The 18,344-nt window shown below is 48.1% G+C and overlaps 1 protein-coding gene and 1 long non-coding RNA gene across 5 annotated transcripts in view; one reads left to right on the plus strand and one right to left on the minus strand.

Annotated features, from left to right (window-relative positions):
- The window catches only part of DCAF1 (DDB1 and CUL4 associated factor 1), a 59,132-nt gene extending 42,239 nt beyond the window's left edge, over nucleotides 1-16,893 (plus strand). For 3 of the 4 annotated variants that reach the window (XM_037049611.1, XM_037049610.1, XM_037049612.1), the window contains 6 exons: nucleotides 941-1,174; nucleotides 1,742-1,835; nucleotides 2,274-2,378; nucleotides 2,592-2,665; nucleotides 3,681-3,782; nucleotides 12,974-14,068. In XM_037049611.1, the coding sequence (XP_036905506.1) occupies nucleotides 941-1,174; nucleotides 1,742-1,835; nucleotides 2,274-2,378; nucleotides 2,592-2,665; nucleotides 3,681-3,782; nucleotides 12,974-13,336 (972 nt within the window). In that variant the 3' untranslated portion in view covers nucleotides 13,337-14,068. Of the gene's footprint in view, nucleotides 1-940; nucleotides 1,175-1,741; nucleotides 1,836-2,273; nucleotides 2,379-2,591; nucleotides 2,666-3,680; nucleotides 3,783-12,973; nucleotides 14,069-16,592 lie in introns of those variants that run through there. The other variant, XM_037049614.1, reaches the window with a different exon arrangement.
- LOC118989432 (uncharacterized) lies at nucleotides 7,936-13,058 on the minus strand. Its single transcript, XR_005067009.1, has 2 exons — nucleotides 12,971-13,058; nucleotides 7,936-9,750 (listed from the first exon to the last, which is right to left on the minus strand). It is a non-coding gene; the product is annotated as an uncharacterized LOC118989432 (long non-coding RNA).
- Nucleotides 16,894-18,344: the final 1,451 nt, after the last annotated feature.

Here is an 18,344-nt window from a genome sequence, read left to right on the forward strand (position 1 = left end):
CCATTTGGAAGTAAATTGCAAATGTCATGACATCCCTGTGCCGTAGTATGTATGTCCTGACATTAAGGACATTTATTACATAATTACACTCTATTATCAAATTTAAGAAAATTTATAGTAATTCCCAAGTATCTAATATCCATTTCATACTCAGTTTTCCCAGTTGTTCCTGATATGTTTGGTTTCAAATGTTTTTTGTTTTTTTGTTTTTGAACCAGGATCCAGCCAAGATTCACATATTGCATTTGATTGTTATGTCTCACTAATGTTTTAAAGCCAAGAACCATTTCTCCACTTTTCATGACATTGACTTTTGAAGAGACCAGGCTAGTTGTTTTTTCCCATGACCTGGATTTGTTTGATTGTTTCCTTGTGGTGCCTCCGTATTTGTTCCTATGTTAGAGGATTTGTTTTTAAAAAAGATTGGAAATATTGCAGCCTGTCTGTAGCCGATGGGAAAGGTCTGGTCTCTGCATGGGCTGTGCAGTGTGGCCTCGGGAACTTAGTGTGGTAGGGCGAAGGGAGGTTTTAAGGAGAAAAGGGTAGTTCCCTGATGCCTTTTTTGGAGAAGTAACTCGTAAGAGTATTCTGTGGCAGACTGGTAGTTCATCCACGTGGAAAGTGTCTCAGTTTCAGTCTTAGAAACATTTTCTGTTTCTCGGAGGGGGGCGGGGGGAGAGCTTTGTTCTCCCTGGTGCATCTCCCTTCTCATCTCCACGCCTGCGAAGCCTTTTCAAACCTCGGGTGGGACCCATAGCACGTACACTTTGCTGGGGTGGTTATAGTCTCCTGTCTGCCAGTTACTTTACAGTGTCAGGGCTTTGGTAACTTTGGTGGGTTTTGGAAAGCGTGGGAGAGATCATTTTACAGAGCTTCTCTTTGAATTTGTCAGCGAATGGATTGGTCTGATTTTTCTCTTCCCGCCCCTTCTTCTCTAAAGATTTATGATATTCAGACTGGCAACAAGCTGTTGACTCTGTTTAACCCAGATCTTGCCAACAACTACAAGAGGAACTGTGCCACCTTTAATCCTACAGATGATCTTGTCTTAAATGATGGCGTCCTCTGGGATGTCCGCTCCGCACAGGCCATCCACAAGTTTGACAAGTTCAACATGAACATCAGTGGCGTTTTCCATCCGAACGGGCTGGAGGTCATCATTAATACTGAGATTGTATCCTTTGTACCCATGTCTTGCTTCCAATTATCCAGTTCATGAGACAGAAATGATTTATTTCTAAAGTATTGACACAGGTCCCATACTGGCCGTCAGGGGGCGCCCCTCCTTGGGTCGGAGTGTCGGTGACTCTCCAGGGGGCTCTTGTCAGCATTGGTGATGAGCGATGACCTCACCAGCATGTTTTCTTTGTGCTGGGGAGGTGACCAGTGCTGCCTTCCACTTCCCCAAGTGATGAAACGACTTTTGTCTTTAGAAGGATTTTACTTTAGCTCTATAGAAGTCAAGTGCTAGGCACAAGAGTAAAGTGGAGTTCCGCTGTTCAGAGGAAGGGAACTCACGTAGCTCTCCCACGTGTAAGGACACCGGAGATTTTTAGAGGTGTTATTCAATGGCATGCTTTTATTTTCCCCTGATCTCATTGGCTTTTAAAACATTAATACTTAGTAGGAAGGGGGAAAAGTGATATTTCAGAATTTTCCCCAGGAGGTTAGCTAAGAACTGTTTGTGTAAAACAGTTTTTCTTTAAAATAAATATTTTTTTCTTGACCACTCCCCTTCTAGTGGGACCTTCGCACTTTCCACCTTTTACACACAGTTCCTGCTCTGGATCAGTGCCGGGTGGTGTTCAACCACACGGGGACAGTGATGTATGGAGGTGATTGACTCGGACTCCTGCTGTTCCCTTCCTCCCCTCCCCACCTAGTTGGACTCTTCCTGTTCGGAAAGTGCTTGCAGATGTGAATTGGAAAGCATTTGAAAATTGCATAGCATAAAAGATAAAATGGTGTACAAATGATGACAAGAGAGGAGATGTTGATTTAGGATAAAGGGTCACTTTGAAGATAAGTAAATCTTGTAAAGAAAGAAATATTATGCAGTAATTTCCCATGCGTGTTACTATGAACTTACAAAGCTCTCCCTCTGTTTTCCTGTGATGTTGTAAGTCTTCATCCTGTTAACACTCGTTGGGAGCTAGACGAGAAGTTGAGGATGTCATTTGCTAAATTAGTGGGGACATGCTAGGAGGACTCTTGGGAATAGGGGATGTTTTGATTTTAATGGTATTTCACTCACTCCTGTTGCCCCCAACTAGCTATGTTGCAGGCAGACGATGAAGACGATTTAATGGAAGAGAGGATGAAAAGCCCCTTTGGGTCGTCCTTTCGAACATTTAACGCGACTGACTACAAACCTATAGGTAAGGCGAAGGGGCAGACCGCGACCATTTTGTTACATTCTTAGGTTTCTTATTTACCCTCCTCCCTTTCCTGAGAGGACTGGAATTTTTCATTGAAAAGCAGAGGAGTTACGGAAATATTTATGAACAGTCACCTTGAATTCTTGTAGAGGAAAAGCTGATTTTGAGGTCGGCAATAGGCCAACCTCGAGCTTTATCGCATTCTGTTCCCAGCCACCATTGATGTGAAGCGGAACATCTTCGACCTGTGCACGGACACCAAGGACTGCTACCTCGCTGTCATCGAGGTAGGCGTGGCAGAGACCCTGCTGTGTCATTGCGGTGTTTAGGGTCACGTTACCGCAGGCGCTGTGCTTGATGCAAGATGCGCCACAAGTTCATGCCCTCCTGATGGTGGGCTGTTGCTGACCTTGTTTGGTGGGGTTCGGGAGACCTGCCAGTATAAGGAAATAAAAAGGAAAATGCCAGCGTAAAGCAGTGTGGAGATTCTTATCTCTTATCATCCTGGAGTAACACTTCCTTCCTCTTTTATTTTTATTTCAGTATTATTGTTTTTAATCCTCCCCCAAGTGTATGTTTATTGATTTTAGAGAGAGAGAAACTGGGATGCGGGGGGGAAGGTGGGGAGAGAGAGAGAAAGAAACATCGATAGCTCTGACAAGCTGTGGCTCAGTCGGGCGTCGTCCCGCAAACCAAAAGGTTGCCTGTTTGATTCACAGTCAGGGCACATACCTAGGCTGCGAGAGGCAGTTGATTGATGTTTTTCTACCTCTCTCTCCTTTCCCTCCTTCCCCCTCCTTCTAAAAATAAGCAAATAAAATCTTCATTAAAAAAAAGAGGGAGAGAGAGAGAGAAACATTGATGTGAGAGAGAAATATCTATCTGTTGGTTGCCTCCTTGCATGTGCCCTGACCTGGGATTGAATCAACAACCTAGGTGTGTGCCCTGACCAGGGATTGAACCCGGAACCTTTTGGCGTATAGGGCAGCACTCCAGCCAACGGAGCCACTCAGCCAGGGCAGGTCATTCCTTTTTCAAAGGTGTCTAGATCTCTCGCCAGAGCAAGACAGGTTTTTCCAGGATGGTGGTCTTTCTTGTGCCTGTATTCCTTAGTGGCCAAGCCTTCTCATCCATGTCTTTGTATGACAGTTTGAGAGTCACTTCAAGAATTGGGATAATCAAAAGCTTTGGTAGCTTCAGTTTTCAGGGTCAGGTGCATGGGGGCCAGTCAGAGCCTAGGTGTGGACATGGTGGGCCTTCTGGAGACTGACTGCTCCTCCTGGACTGGACATTGTCTTTCAGAACCAGAGCAGCATTGACGCTCTCAACATGGACACGGTGTGCAGGCTGTACGAAGTGGGCAGGCAGCGCCTGGCGGAGGATGAGGATGAAGAGGAGGACCAGGTCAGTGGCCTTTGAGATTTCTTTCTGCTGAACAGTGTTATGGGGGCCACACTCATCTTCTTTTTGCCATAGGGGTTATTAAAGAACAGCCTTTGCTGCCTTTTGGCATATCCCAAAGGCCCGTCACGTGCCCTTGGTCACCGGAGCTCAGGAGAGAATAGGTTTTGTTACTGCACACTTGCACCGGTACCCACTTGCACTGGTACCCACTGGCCCCGTGAGTGCCACTGTGGATGAATCTGTAGGTCAGTGGTCTCGGGTTCTGTTGCAGAGGGTCCCTGGGGCTCACCCTGGGGCCAGTGCCCGGCGGTCGCGGGGCGAGCTGCTGCCGTGCTCTCAGTGTCTATTCGAAATGGGAGGTGCTGCTGACACCTTAGAAACAGCTTAACCTTTGTACAGTTCTGGGTTGTGTCTTCTCAGTTGTATGGTGTAGTCTGTTTTTGGAATAGTGGAGTAGTGCTTATAGATACAGAAGATTCTGATGCTTTTGAGAAAGTAAACATTTATGAGACGTGAGTTGATGGTTTCCTGTCCCACAGTGTTAGCTTTTCCTTTCCACGGGGCACTTTACTTTGGGTCATGGTGTGCGCAGTGGCCACCTGTGTGGCGTGTCAGGATCAGTTTTGAAGAGTTTCGGGAGATCTTTCCTGTTTACCGAGCTCGTAACCACCTACTTTTTCCAAGCTTACACTCTCCAGCCAAAGTCTTTCTGTCCTATATGAGAAATATTTGTTGCTGGGTAAGCGATACAAAGTTGACAATGAATGGCCTGGTTTTACTTCGTTGTTGCAGATACTAAAGCAGGTAAATGCCTTTTATCCAGAGCAGGTGTTTGTTCCCTTAGTTCCCCTTCCAGTAGGGCGCGGTTTGGTGCTGGTGCCATGTCCCTCTGTGAAGGCGCAGAGGTGTTCCTGGCGAGGGAGGGGCAGCCGCGGGTGTGCGGGGACTCCCTGTCCTCTCCTCCCTGTCGTCTGTCCTCCCGCCTCTCCTCTTTGCTGAGTCATGCTCACTGGTTAGGGCTAGTGGAGTAACTTCTGTTTGCACCCTTCCCAAATAGCTTATACTTGCTTTAGATTTAAAAGAATGTTTTAAAGCAACAATTTTTGAAATAGTAATTTTACAAGTAGTTTTTGGGTGAAGTCTGACACTGGTTGGTGACCCAGGCTTTTCTCTGACAGGCGTTAGTACTGACAAAACAAGGCGTTTTTGTTCTGTCCACTTGAGATTTGGGTGTGTGGGCCACTGTCGGGCTGCAGGGGTCACGAGCCTCTAGTGTGTCCTCCAGGCTCTGTGAACCGTCCCCGGATGTGCTCTCTTGACCTCTGCTGTCTCCTGTGGGATGCCCCAGCTGGCGAACCGCGCATTTTACTGGTGCTTAGAAACAGTTCGAGACCCCCGGAAAGGTTTCTGAGCAGAGTGAAGAAAGGAGACCTGTGTCGGTGGGGTCAGAGCAGAGCCTTCCGCAGGGCGCGCTTCCCGACCCAGAGGTGCGGTGCCTCTGCGCTTCCCTCTGGGGGACGCTCACCTGGGGAAGGGCGCTTCCGCCTCTGTCTTCCCGCCCATCACACACAGGTGGATGTAGTCAGGATTCCTGCTGGGTACCATGGAAATACTGTTTTCTGAAGCGTTTGATGGAAAATGGCATCCTCGGGACAATAATGTCCCTTTTTTCTTGAATAGACTTTATTTTATAGAGCAGTCGTAGGTCCACAGCAAAGTCAAAGGCATGGAGGTCTCCCACGTATGTGCCCTGTCCCCACTACCAGCGTCCCACACCAGAGGGTACATGTTATGGTGGACACACAGCCTTGCCACATCATTGTCACCCACAGTTCATAGTCTGCATTGGGGTGCGTGCTCAGTATTGTGCATTCTAGGGGTTTGGACAAATGTATATGACGTGGATACGTCACAGTAGTGTCACACAGCTTAGCGTCACTGCCCTAAACTCCCTCTGTGCACCACACAGTCATCCCTCCCTCCTCACAGAGCCCGACCACCACTGGTCTCTGTGCTGTCCCCATAGTTCTGCCTTTTCCAGAATGTCATGTATTTGGAACTTTACAGCCGGTAACCTTTTTTAGATCGACTTATTTCATTTATTGCTGTGTATTTATGTTTGTACTATGTCTCTTCATGACTTGGTGCTGAGTAATAATTCCATTGTCTGGATGTACCACAGTTTGTTTATCCATTCACCTGCTGAAGAGCAGCTTAAATAGAGCTGACACACAATATTATATTAGTTTCAGGTGTACAACATAGTGATTCAACGTTTATGTATCTTCCCAAGTGATCACTGTCTCATATCACTGGTCGCTGTACACACTTACTGTAATGCCGACTTTACCCCTGTGCCGTACGTCTCCTGACTCACTTTATAACTGGAAACTGGTGTTTCCTACTCCCTTTCCCCTTTTCTGCCCATCATTCCACTCTTCCCCCTGGCAAGGACCAGTTCTCTCTGTTTGCAAGTTTGTTTCTGTTTTGTTTTTAAGATTTCAGATATAAGTAAAATCATCTGGTATTTGTCTATCTTTGTCCAACTTATTTCACTTAACATAATGCTTTGTAGGTCCATCCATGTCGTTGCGTTGGCAAGATTTCATTCTTTTTTATGGCCGAGTGACCATATGGGGTATTATTTTTACTTTTTAATCTATAAGCTCAATTCTATAATAAGAATTTTATTTATATTTTAAGTTCCTACCAAATGACAAAAATAGAATCCAGATTTAGATATAGGAACTGCTACCAATACCAATATGATATTGGAATATGGAATTTAAACAAGTGCTTTTAAATACACAGTCTAATAAGCTTATAAAAACATTACTATTAACCTTAATTATTAAGTGGCTAATAGAGAAACCCCAACTGTGGTTGCAGACATCTCTGGCTCCAACCTAGGTGTGCAAGTCCCCTCAGCGGTGCCGGCTCTGCAGCTGGGATGAGGGCACTGCTTGCAAACTGTGTTGGTGACAGGTCCCCCAGTGACATCAGCCCTGTTTTTTACTCTTTAAAAGAAAATCTAGCAAGCCCTTGCTGGTATAGCTCAGTGGATTGAGCGCGGGCCTGCGAAGCAAAGGGTTGCCAGTTCAGTTCCTGTTCAGGGCAGATGCCTGGGTTGCGGGCCAGGTCCCCATTGGGGACACATGAGAAGCAACCACACATTGATGTTTCTCTCCCACTCTTTCTCTTTCCTGTCCCCTCTCTCTAAAAATAAATGAATAAAATAGTTAAAAAGAAAAAAAATCTAGCTTCCATTGTTACTGTGAAGGCTAGCACAGTGGATCTCACACTTGATACTTGCTTAGTAGCTGTTCAGTCAGCCCTTGGTTTTTAGGGGGAATTGCTCTGTCTGTAGGTGTGGATTTCATGTGTTTGTGGGAGGAGGTAAGTTCAGGGTTTTCCCTCACTGCCATCTTGGACCAGAAGCTGTACTGGCATAATTTTGCATGTTGTCCTTGCTCAGGGGCCGTGGTAGTCTCTGTATCGTTCCAGTTTTAGTACTGTATTTTGCTGTGTATAATGCACACCCACGTTTTTGGCCCAAATGTTCAGGGGGAAAAAACTTTCATTTTAATTTTTTAATTCAATTTTTTATTTGTATTTAGAAACAGAACTGATTATCGTATTCCAGGGTATTATTTTGCATATAGATATTATTATTGCTTTCTAGACTTACACTTTTAACACATAATAAGCATAAGTAAAAGAATTAAAAACGTTTATATAGAGAATTCGTACTACCTATGTGTAATGCTCATCCTTATCTCTCCCTCAAAAATTTGGGCAAACGTGTGCATTGTACACGGTAGAATGTCAGTGTGCACTGCCTAAGCGAGCGTGGTTTTGAGTCAAGTTTCTGCAGTTATGAATGAAGGTCCTACAAACATTTTGTGCAGGTTTTGTGTGAACGTATGTTTTCAGCTGCTTTGAGCAAACACTAAGGAGCACAGTGGCTGGATTGGGTGGTGAGAGTATGCTGCGTTTTGCAAAGATTGCCGAACCGTCTGCCAAAGTGGCTGCGCCTGGTGCGTTCCCACATCCACGAATGGTGCTTCCTGTGGCTCCATGTCCTCCCAGGCATTTGATGATGTCACTGTTTTGGTTTTTGACCATTTTGATAGGTATGTAGTGGTATCTCCTGTATTTAGTTAAAAAATTAAGACATATATTCCATTAGCTCTACACCTCTACACATAATCAAAATGCATGGTTGAAGGTCTGTTTTTAAGTAGAAAGGATTTAGGCCTTGACTGTTAACCTCCCGCACGTGTTCTCTGAGCGGCACTTCACCCACGAGCCCTCAGCTGGCTGCTGCCAGGCTAAAGGGAAGGGGGCCTTTCTCTCATGACCCCTTCGGCTCCTCCCCTGCTTCAGGGAGCTGCTTTTAGGCAAAAGGCTCTCTCATTTTGGTTTTAATTTGCATTTCCCTGGTGACATATGATATGTTTATTTTCATCTGTGTACCTTTGATGAGGTGTCTGTTAAAGCCTTTGCCCTTTTTAAAATTAAGTTCCTTATGTTTTTATTAAGTTTTAAGAGTTCTTTGAATATTTTTGCTAACAGTGCTTTATCTGATACACCATTTGCAAATGTTTTTCCTAGTCTGTGGTTGGCTTTCTCCTTCCCCTCACAGTGTCATTTGCAGAGGTGGAGTCACTGTGTTAACGAAGCCCGCACTTTAGCAGTTATTTTTTTAATGGCTTGTTCTCTGAGGTTGTATCTGAAAAGTTGTCGTCAAACCGGAGGTCCTGCCCTTAGGTTTTCTCTTACATTATTTTCTAGGAGTTCTGTAATTTTGCATTTTACAAAATTACCCATTTTGGGTTGATTCTTGTGAAGGGTGTGAGGTCTGTGTCTAGGTTCACTTTTTGCGTGTAGATGTCCATTTGTGACAGCAGCGTTTATTGAAAAGACTTTTCCATCGTCTTGCCTGTGTTCACTTGTCAGACATCAGCTGACTGTATTTCTGTGGGGCTTCTCTGGGCTCTGTTCTGCTCCACTGGTCCCTCCTCGTCTGTTCTCATCCAGTACTTCACTGTCTGGATTAACGTTTGTTTGTCTAACATTGTCCTTCGCTTTCAGTATTGTGTAGGTTATTGTGTTTTTTGCTTCTCATTAAAAAACTTTGTAATCAGTTTATTGATATCCACAAAATAACTCGCTCAAATTTTTATTGGAATTGCATTAATTTAGATCAAGTTCAGCAGATCTGACATTCTGGCATGCTGAGCTTTCCTGTCCCCAAACACGGAGTGTGTCTCCACTTTTATTTAGTTCTTTGATCTCTTTCATCAGTTCTGTGGTTTTCCTCATGTAGATCTTCTACATATTTTGTTAGCTTTATACCCAGGTATTTCATCTGTATGGGTACTAATGTAAATGGTAGTGTTTTTAGTTTTATTTCCCACTTATTACTGGTATATAGGAAATATTGTAAATTAGCATAGTATCCTGTAACTGCTATAATTGCTTAACAGTTCCAGGAGGTTTTTGTTTTTTCTTTTTCAATTCTTTTGGATTTTATATTTAGACAATCATGTCATCTTCAAAAAAGTCAGTTTTATTTCTTTCTTCCCAATCTGTGTACCCTTTATTTCCCTTTCTTGTCTTACTGCGTTATTAGGAGTTCCAGTATGAAGTTGAAAGCCAAGATCTTGATTGTGCACTTAGCAGGAGAGGTCAGAGTTATGAACTAGAAATCAGAAGCAAAAACTGCTTTATTTTATCACTACCATTACCCCTGCCCTCTTACATCCTTGCAGTTTTTGAGGTTGTGGGCAGTAGTCTTCTCTTGGGACTGTCACCTGGGTTCAGTGACACCAGTGTCTGTGTGAGGAGGAGGTCGTGTAAGGAAGGTAGCATTGCCCTGGATACCTTGGGAGTTAGAGGGCTGTCCTGGGGGTGGGACTCGTTCTTGCACAGGTGGGGTGATGGCAGGTAAGCCTTGGGTGGCTGCCTGTGGAAGCAAGGGACCTTCGTAACGGACCAACTTAATGGTCCCTCTCCAGGAAGCCTGGGTCAGAGAAAAGACAGATTCTTTTTCTGTGGTTCTATTTAACTTTCCTTCTGAGAGCTTCAGGGAGAAAGCTGTTAGACAGGGGGTTAGAGTGGTTATTAGGGCTTCTGGCTCTGATGCAGGAAGAAGAGAGCAGCTTCCTCAGCGAGGACGAGAGAGCAGCAGGCTCAAGAGGGCCCTGAAATGTGCATGGCCTTTGGGCCCGGTGTGTGGGAGAGCCTGCAAGCATTCTAGATTGGAGGAGACTGGGCGTGTGGGGTGGGTGGGTGAGCATTGCTTCTGGATTTCTCAGGCACAAAGCACATTTCACTGTGTATCCACACCACAGTCCTTATGGGTCACCTGGGGCTTTTCATTTAAAGGCCACCCATATGAAACCATTTTTACCCTCAAGACCTCGGTGTTGTGATTTTTGATTTAGAGATGTTAGTGGGATAAGACTATCTAAGTTTCCTTTCAGTTCTGTTGATTCACATGACCTCCTAGAATCATGCCATTATGTTTTGCTGTATTTACTATCTCCATATTTCTCCCCAGCACTTTTTAAAAAAATGAATTTATTTTCAGGGAGGGCAAGGGAGGGAGGAAGAAAGGGAGAGAAACATTGATGGGTTGCCTCTCACGCCCTGTCCCCAATTTGGGGCTTGGCCTGCAACCCCAGCCATGTGCTTTGCTGGGGAATTGAACCAGCCACCTTTCGGTTCCCAGGCCAGTGCTCAATCCACTGAGTCACACCAGCCAGGGCTCCCCACCACTTCTTCCTTGTGCCGGCTTTTTTTCCTTTGAACTCACTTTGCTTTGTGTGCTTCACCTGATTTTAAAACCAGAGCCTTCATTTTCATGAATCATTTGCTATTTAAAGTTTTGTCCTGGTCTGGAAATACCTGCTCTCAGGTCTTCTCAGATGTTCCAGGTGTGACTTAAATGGCTAAGGATGCAGGCAGCTGTGGTCAACACCTTTGAATCTGCCTTTTTGCCTTAGCACAATAAACTCGGAAGGTGCCTGAGTGGTCAGCTGACATTTGATAAAATGGTCCAGTGTGAAATGGTTTTATTTGCTTTAAAAGCTTGAGATAAAATGTACCTACCTTAAAAGTGGTTGTCTTTTGCCCTTATGTTTATTTCTTTCAAAAGATTTATTTTTTAGAGAGGGAAAGAGGAAAACATCAATATGTGGTTGCCTCTCACCTGCCCCCTACTGGGGACCTGGCCTGCAACCCGGGCGTGTGACCTAATCCGTGGAATTGAAGCTGCAACCCTTTGGTTCGGAGGCTGGTGCTCAATCCACTGAGCCACCCCAGCCAGGGCTGCCCTGTGTTTAAGTAAATTTGGGGATGAACAAGAAGGAATGAACGGTGCCATTATTTTGTTGTGTTTGATAGCCATCGTATCTGGTTCTTGGGGCTGCTAGTCTGCCTGCCTTCAGCATTTGATGAGAGCAGAGATAAGCCAGTCACTCAACGAAGCTCATATTATATCCATTGGAATTTGGGCAACTGTGTTGCTTTAAAAAATCAATTCAGTCAACTTTGATGTTGGCTTTTAGGAAAATTATACAACCAAAGATAAGTAATTGATACTTGTCTCTAGATTTTGAAAGCCAATACTTTTTAACTAATTACAGCTAACTTTGTTTATATTAAAAAACAAAGGAATAAATTGCTTTTATTTTTCCACTCCATTTTGGAACCAGGACACACTGTGTGCTCTGCTTCCTGTGGGCTCCCCACTGCCTGGAAGCGGCTGGTGGCCAGGCTGCTGGGATCCTGGTCAGCAAGACCTGAAAGGCTCTTTTTTCCTCCTAGAAGTTTAAAAAGTATGTGAATTAAAGTCTGCCATTGAGGAGAGAAAAATGCAAGCATTTATGACTCTGAAATGAGCCTTTAAGGATAGTTAACACCAAGGAATAAATGTCAAGAGGAGGAAAAGCAGGAGTTTAAATTTTACAAAATGCGACACATTGAAATATGTAGGCAGTAAGGAGGCTTGGGTTTAAATTACACTTTGAACAGTGGGTGACTGGGCATTAAGCCAGAGAAGTGGTAGAAGTAGAAGGTAACTGGGGATTTCACCTGCTGACTGCACAAGTGTAGGGAGGGCAGGGAGGGCCCAGGCGTGCCTTGAGTCTAGTGTTAGAATTAAAATGTTATGTTGTCTGCTTGCATTGGGCGTGTCCTGTTCTTGATTAGACTGATGTATTAAATTAACTTCACATTTTATTACTGCAGAAATTAGAGTCTCCCTGCCAGCAAGGCTGACAGCCCATGTTTGAGCAGGAGGGGTGTTGGCCACATTTGTTTGGAAACGCCCATCATCCTTATCAAAGCAGAGAGGCATTGTGTCCTCTCTTAATGATTGAAGGGGGACAGTTTGGATTCTAGTGCAAAGTTGAAATCTGTGGCAGATTCTAGAATGTGTCATTTACCAAGCTCAGGGGACCTAGAACTGGGCATTTCATTTTCTGGTAGTTTTCCCACCTGTGGGAAGTTAAGAATGAAAGTTTGGACAGTTTCTCTGGCCCACATGGTATGTGTGGGTTAGAACAGGTGGTCTGTCCTGTTCGGTGGTGGTCTGACGCGTTGGACGATTGGGTTCGGATGGTTGAATACTCACGATGGCACTGTCACAGGGTTACCCAGAACCTTGGGCAAGGTTGGGGGCAAGAACTTGAAGGGCTTAGGAGCTGATGACTCAGCAGCTGTTTTCTTTGTTTTGTTAGGTAGAAGAACAGGTAGATTCAGGTGTAGAAGCTTTTGTTCCAGTGCCTCATCTGACTTTGCTTGATTTAGTTGATGAAGGAGAGTGAGGAGCCCCTCTGGGGTTTAGTTAGGAATCGAGGGTGTTGATGGCAGGGACCTCTCTGTGAAGCAGGGACTGCGTGCCTCTGTGGAGTAATCAGTCACCCTTGTCTGAGGGGGGCTTTGAGTGTCTCGGGGGGCATGTTTGTGCCCCTCTCAGCCTTCACTGATGAGCCTGGTGGCCCCTGAAGTCTGCGCTGACCATGGTTACCACTCTCCCTGTGGACAGCTCCTGCCCATCCTTTGGGAAGGAGGGATGACTCCTTCCCTCCTTACATTTTGTTATTGCAGAAATTAGAGTCTTGGTGGCCCGCCTGGGTCAGGCCTCTGAATTTGTCCTAATGGATCTAATGCTCTTTTACCAGGAAGAGGAAGAACAGGAGGAAGAAGATGACGATGAAGATGATGATGACACCGATGATCTAGATGATCTTGACACTGACCAGTTGCTGGAAGCAGAGCTGGAGGAAGATGACAACAACGAGAACGCAGGGGAGGACGGGGACAATGACTTTTCTCCCTCTGACGAGGAGCTAGCAAACCTTCTAGAGGAGGGAGAGGACGGGGAGGACGAAGACTCTGATGCAGACGAGGAAGTGGAACTGATCCTGGGGGACAGTAAGTCCAGGACTGCCCCTGGGGCTGAGCCTTGGCACCCAGGGATGGGCGCTTTCTTTGTGCCAGCCCAGCCCAGTGTGGAAGCCACCCCAGGGTTCTGTGCCCCTTAACCGACCCCCTGTGGGAAAGCAGTTTCCCATCTCCATCCTCTGCTGTCCCGTCAGGCTACGGAACCAAACAGCTGTTATCCCTTAGCTTGAAAACAGAGGCTGACAAGTGTTTTCTGTAAAGGCCGCACGGCCCCTGCTTCCCACTTTGCGGCCCATATAGCCTTTGTTGCAGCTCCTCAAACTCTGGCTGCTTTCACCGTGCAACAGAAGAGACACGCAAGTTCATGGTTGTGGCTGTTTGGAGGGCAAGCCTTTAAGTGAGGCCTGAGTGTAGTTCCTTCCGAGGGCAGGGCTGACGCCTCTGTACCCGCCCCTTCCTCACGTTCTCAAGCACCAAAGCCCTGTGTCGTGGAGGAGCCCTTTCCCGTCTGCTTTTGCCTTAAAGGCCACAGGGCACTTTGTTCGGCTTCATTTGTTTGTTCTTTCCTCCCCACCCCCCACCCTGCTTACTCCCAAGTTAGAAAGAAAAAGCTCCACTTTGCAGCTGTACTGTTTCCAGAGGACACGTTTGGCAGCTTCTCAGCGGTGTGTCCCTGTTGACAGGCTCGTGCTTGCTGCAGTCCCGGCTCTCCCTGCTGCCGCCCTGCCTGACCAGGCAGTCAGTCCCCATGGCCTTCGCCATGTCCCGTGTAGCTAGCCCGGCCAGCATCCTCATGGCCTTGGTGTTACACCACATACAGTGGCCACGAACCACATGTGGCCATTAAAATTTTAATGCATACAGTTTAAAAATTTGTTCATTTCCATGTTCATACTTCAAGTACACAGTAGCCTCAGTAGCCTCATGGGGCCGTCATACTGAACAGCACAAATATAGGACGTTTACATCATTGTGGAAAACTGTATTGTGCTGGCCTGGGCCTGGCAGGTGCTGAGCATCTTTAGATGTTTGCTTGTGTGATCACCGGTGTGTGGCAAGTGGGAGACAGGCGCACGGACGGGCTGCTCTCACGTGCCTCTGGCCCTCGAGGTAGGAGGCAGAGGCGTGGGGGAGGCGGTGCCTTCCAGCTGCCCCCTGCTGTTGAACCAGCTTCTGTGTTCCCTTTGTGGAGGGTGGAGTGATTCGGTGACAGAGACTTGCACTGTTCCTAGCCACAGTCAGAGAGCCCGGTAAGAGGGATGAAGGGGCAAGGGACACATGGCAGCATTGATGATACCAGGGCAAGTGTCACCGAGCCTGTCATCTGAGTAGCGACACATGGGCACGAGTTCCAGCTCCCTTCAGTTACAAGTAGCAGTGCAGGCTAACAAGGAGCCGGGGGCGGTGCCCACAGCATGGGACTGTTACCGATCTTCCCATTCTTTAACTGTGTTGTAAAGCCACTCACTGTTTGGCCTGTGAAGTTTCTGCCTCCTGTAGCCTTCACTGCTTAGGAGCTCTCGTTCCCAGCTCCAGGGGACTTGGAAAACCTTAATTCGGTCATCAGTGAGAACGCTACTTCAGCTGGGGGTGGGGGCGGCCGGGAAAGGAGGTTTGGGATGTAGAAAGGGCGCAGCAGATGGTAGTTTGAAGCCATTTTAGCTCAGGCCCTGAACTGAGGCGGAGGCAGGTGGCGCCTGCAGCGCGTGCTCCACTGCCGGTTTGGAGACCCACGGCCACTCACAGCAGAGCAGGAGCCCTTTCAGGGGGCAAGGAGAGCCATCCAGACCGGAGAGGATCACCCATGTGCCCCTGCCTGCCTTACCCAGTGCTGCATTCCCAATGCAGAGCCCTGACTCTGAGGCCGGTTCTGCCCCTCCCCCCACCCCGAAACCGGTGTGTTCACTGCACACAGTGCCCTTACACCCAGATGGCTTTTGCCCCAGGGCCTTCGGAAGGAGGGGCCTGGCAGGGTTTCCTGAGCACCAGGAGGTGAGGAGAGAGGACGTCGGTGGACAGCAATCTGGGCGCCTGGAGGGGAGCTCGTGCCCCAGCCCCGAAGGCTGTCAGACCCTGCGACCAACTCGTGCGTGAGGACGGTTGGGATGGGAGGCTCGTCCAGCCCCTTCCATCCTGGAGTTGTTGAGACTTAGTGGCTACACAGCTGAGGGTCACACAGGTCTTGGGCAGGTGGGTCTGGTGTTGGTGGCTCCCAACGGACACCTGGGAGCTCTGCCACTGGGCACGTGGGAAGCACTGGCAGCAAGGAGCCCAGGTGGCTGTCGGGTCAGCTCTGGGGGCCCTTGGGTCCTCCGCCGCATCGCCCTGCTCACCAGTGAAGGCAGGCTGCGTCACGCCCTTTCTGACCCGGGACCACGGTTTCTCCGGCCACCTCTCTGGCTTATTTTCAGGACTTTCTTGAATCGTGAGCACGCTTTTCTCAGTTTTACTTTATCCATTTCGGTTTTCTTCCTGAAGGAGATTGTAGTGAATGGAGGGAGGTTTGGGAACACGCTGTGTTCTTCCTCAGCTTTTCCAGGCAGTCTCTCAGAATCTGGGAAGGCTGACATGGGCTTGTGTGGGACCGGTCACCGTCACCTCTCCTGGGGGAGCCCGAGCTGTGGGCATCTGCAGGCCTGCAGGTCAGGGTCTGCCCTCCTCCCAGGGCCCTGGTTGGTCACGTCAGGTTCCCGACCGGGTCATGGAAGTGGGTGCGGAGACCTCCCCCGCCTCTCTCGGCAGACTCAAGTCCTTGGGCCCCAGGGCATCATCTCATCCTCCCTGCGGGGCTTTTTAACAAGCCTCCAGGCGGGGCTGCCAGGCCTGCCTCCGCCCCCACTGCAGCTGCCCCCCACCCCTCATGGAGCCTGCTCCCTGCCGATTACATTTGGAAATTTGAGGGGACTGAATCCTAGGGTGTCTCTGCCTCTGTGAGCTCTTTTGAGTTGAAAGAAATCTCTCTTCTGCTTGGGCTCAGGCAGGCCTGTGCACACCCCTGAGACTCCAGAGGTCTGGGGGGAAGGCTCACCCCTGACTCCCCACAGCCCTGCCCCTTCACAGCCATTGAAGGCACCACAAACCAACCTGGGTTGGGGGTCGGGGGCATTGCCTGGTCCCTTTAAGGCCCCCAAGGCAGCACGGACCTCTAGGAATCAGAGGTCACCACACCAAGGTCCTTTTAAAGGTGAGAGCAAGAGGTCCCAGGGGTGACTTCTGTTGCCAAGAGTGTGTTCTCCAGAGCCAGCTGCAAGGGGTTAGTTAATTGATGTGTTTTCCTCTTTTGGAAAAAGTAATTAGCCTCGATGAGCCCTAAGTGTGCACACGCACAGGTGCCACTCCTGACGCTTCCTGTATGCCCAGGGCCTCACCTGCCCTCTCCCTTTGCTTACCTTTCAGCTGACAGCTCGGACAACTCCGATCTGGAAGACGACATCATCTTATCTCTGAACGAGTGAGGAGCCATCACCATGTGGAAGGTTCTTGGCAGGCGAGAAACTGAGTCAAACGAGTTCACAACACCTTCCCTCCCCGTCCTCCCAGGGCTGTCTCTTAAGGAACTGCGTGGCCTGCACTCATCAGGACTGTGGCCAAGTCTCCCTGGGACCCAAGGACGCTTCACGAGTCACCACCACAGAAGACAGCAGGGGTCGGGCCCTGGTCTGCTTCCCCTTCCTAGGATGGACCTATCTTTCCTCAAGGGGGAAAAAAAAAGTCTCTGGGGTTATTTCACAATATATTTTCTTTGTATAATGTCCTTTACTTAAAGAACAAGAAATAGTTTTTTAGAAAACTTAAAAAGAAAAAAAAAATTCAGGCATTTATAACTGAGGGTATGAACTTATATCCACCAGGTCCTTGTCCCACTTCATTTTCTATGGAAGAAAATGACATCTTAACAATATAGAGGCATTTTTACATACGTATTTAAATGAAAAGGAAAATCGTGGTTTCTTAAATTGATAAGGATTAAGAATATTTTATTATAAATATAATATATGATTTTTTAATCTGTTTTGTTGCCTCATACACTGTCGGGTTGCTTTGTTCTCCTCGGTGCCAGAGTGGGAGGAAGGCTCTGCCCGCTGGCCGGCCGCCGCCGCCGCCACTCGCCCCGGTGCGGGCAGCAAGGGTGCGGGCAGCAAGGGTGCGGGCAGCAAGGGTGCGGGCAGCAAGGGTGCGGACACCGGGTTGTGGAGCTGAGGGAACTTGGGATATGAGTTCACTCCCTCTATTTCTTTGTCCTTCAGTTTTTCAAGAAACTTCTTGTTTTCTTCCCTTTCTCCCCAGTGTGGAAATTACAAATCAAAGGCCTTTTTCTTTAATGTAAAGTGTATTTATTTTAAAAAATACGAAATAAACTACAAGTCTGTCTTTGTTTATGGCCTTTCCCTGCCCTCCCTTTTCTTGCAGCTCTAGCCCGGCAGCGAAGCGCCTTCCGGGAGGCGGTCCAGGGCGGCGGCGAGAACACCTTCTGCCCAGAAAGCCCTCTGGGGAGAAAAGTAGTTTAGTCCTAGCATCTGCCCCGGGGTGAGCACCCGCAGGGGCCGAGGGGGCGTCCAGGGCACTGCCTGCTGTGGACACACCTCCGTCTCTGGGCCCCGGAGCACAGGGCTGTGGAGCTGCAAAGTTAGGGCTCCTGGGACATTTTGGAGGGGTGCGCTGCCAAAGCTCAGGAGTGGCAGCATTTGGGCCGTATCTGTAGGTGGGTGATGCAGTACATTCCCTGAAAGGCAGCGTTCCAGCGGCCCGGACGGTTCTGGGGTCCCAGCAGTGTAGGGGCCACTGGGGCTTCGTCAGCCTGGCTGTGCAGACACTTCACGGGCCCCTAAACTGGCCTCTGGTGAACTGCACTACCTACCAGGTGCTTCACCTCACACTCAGCCCACCCCCTTCCCTCCCCACCCTAATAGGAGCCCCTTAGTCCCTTTCTTCCTTTGAGTTTGCCCAAGTAACCGGGAGCTTCTTGGTTACTCTCATGGTAGGTAGGTAGGTAGGTAGCTAGCTAGCTCAGAGAAGAGGGGACAAATTCAGTCATGAAGTAAACAAGCAAGACAAGATGGCTAAAACTCACCAGGGGCTGGTAAGGCCCTGCCGGGCTTCGGAGCACCACACAATCTGTCACACACACGGAAGCAGGCCTGTGTCGCA

The sequence above is a fragment of the Sturnira hondurensis genome, unplaced genomic scaffold (genome assembly GCF_014824575.4).
Source record: "Sturnira hondurensis isolate 20B ecotype Veracruz unplaced genomic scaffold, ASM1482457v3 Scaffold0006496, whole genome shotgun sequence".
NCBI classification, from domain to species: Eukaryota; Metazoa; Chordata; class Mammalia; order Chiroptera; family Phyllostomidae; genus Sturnira; species Sturnira hondurensis.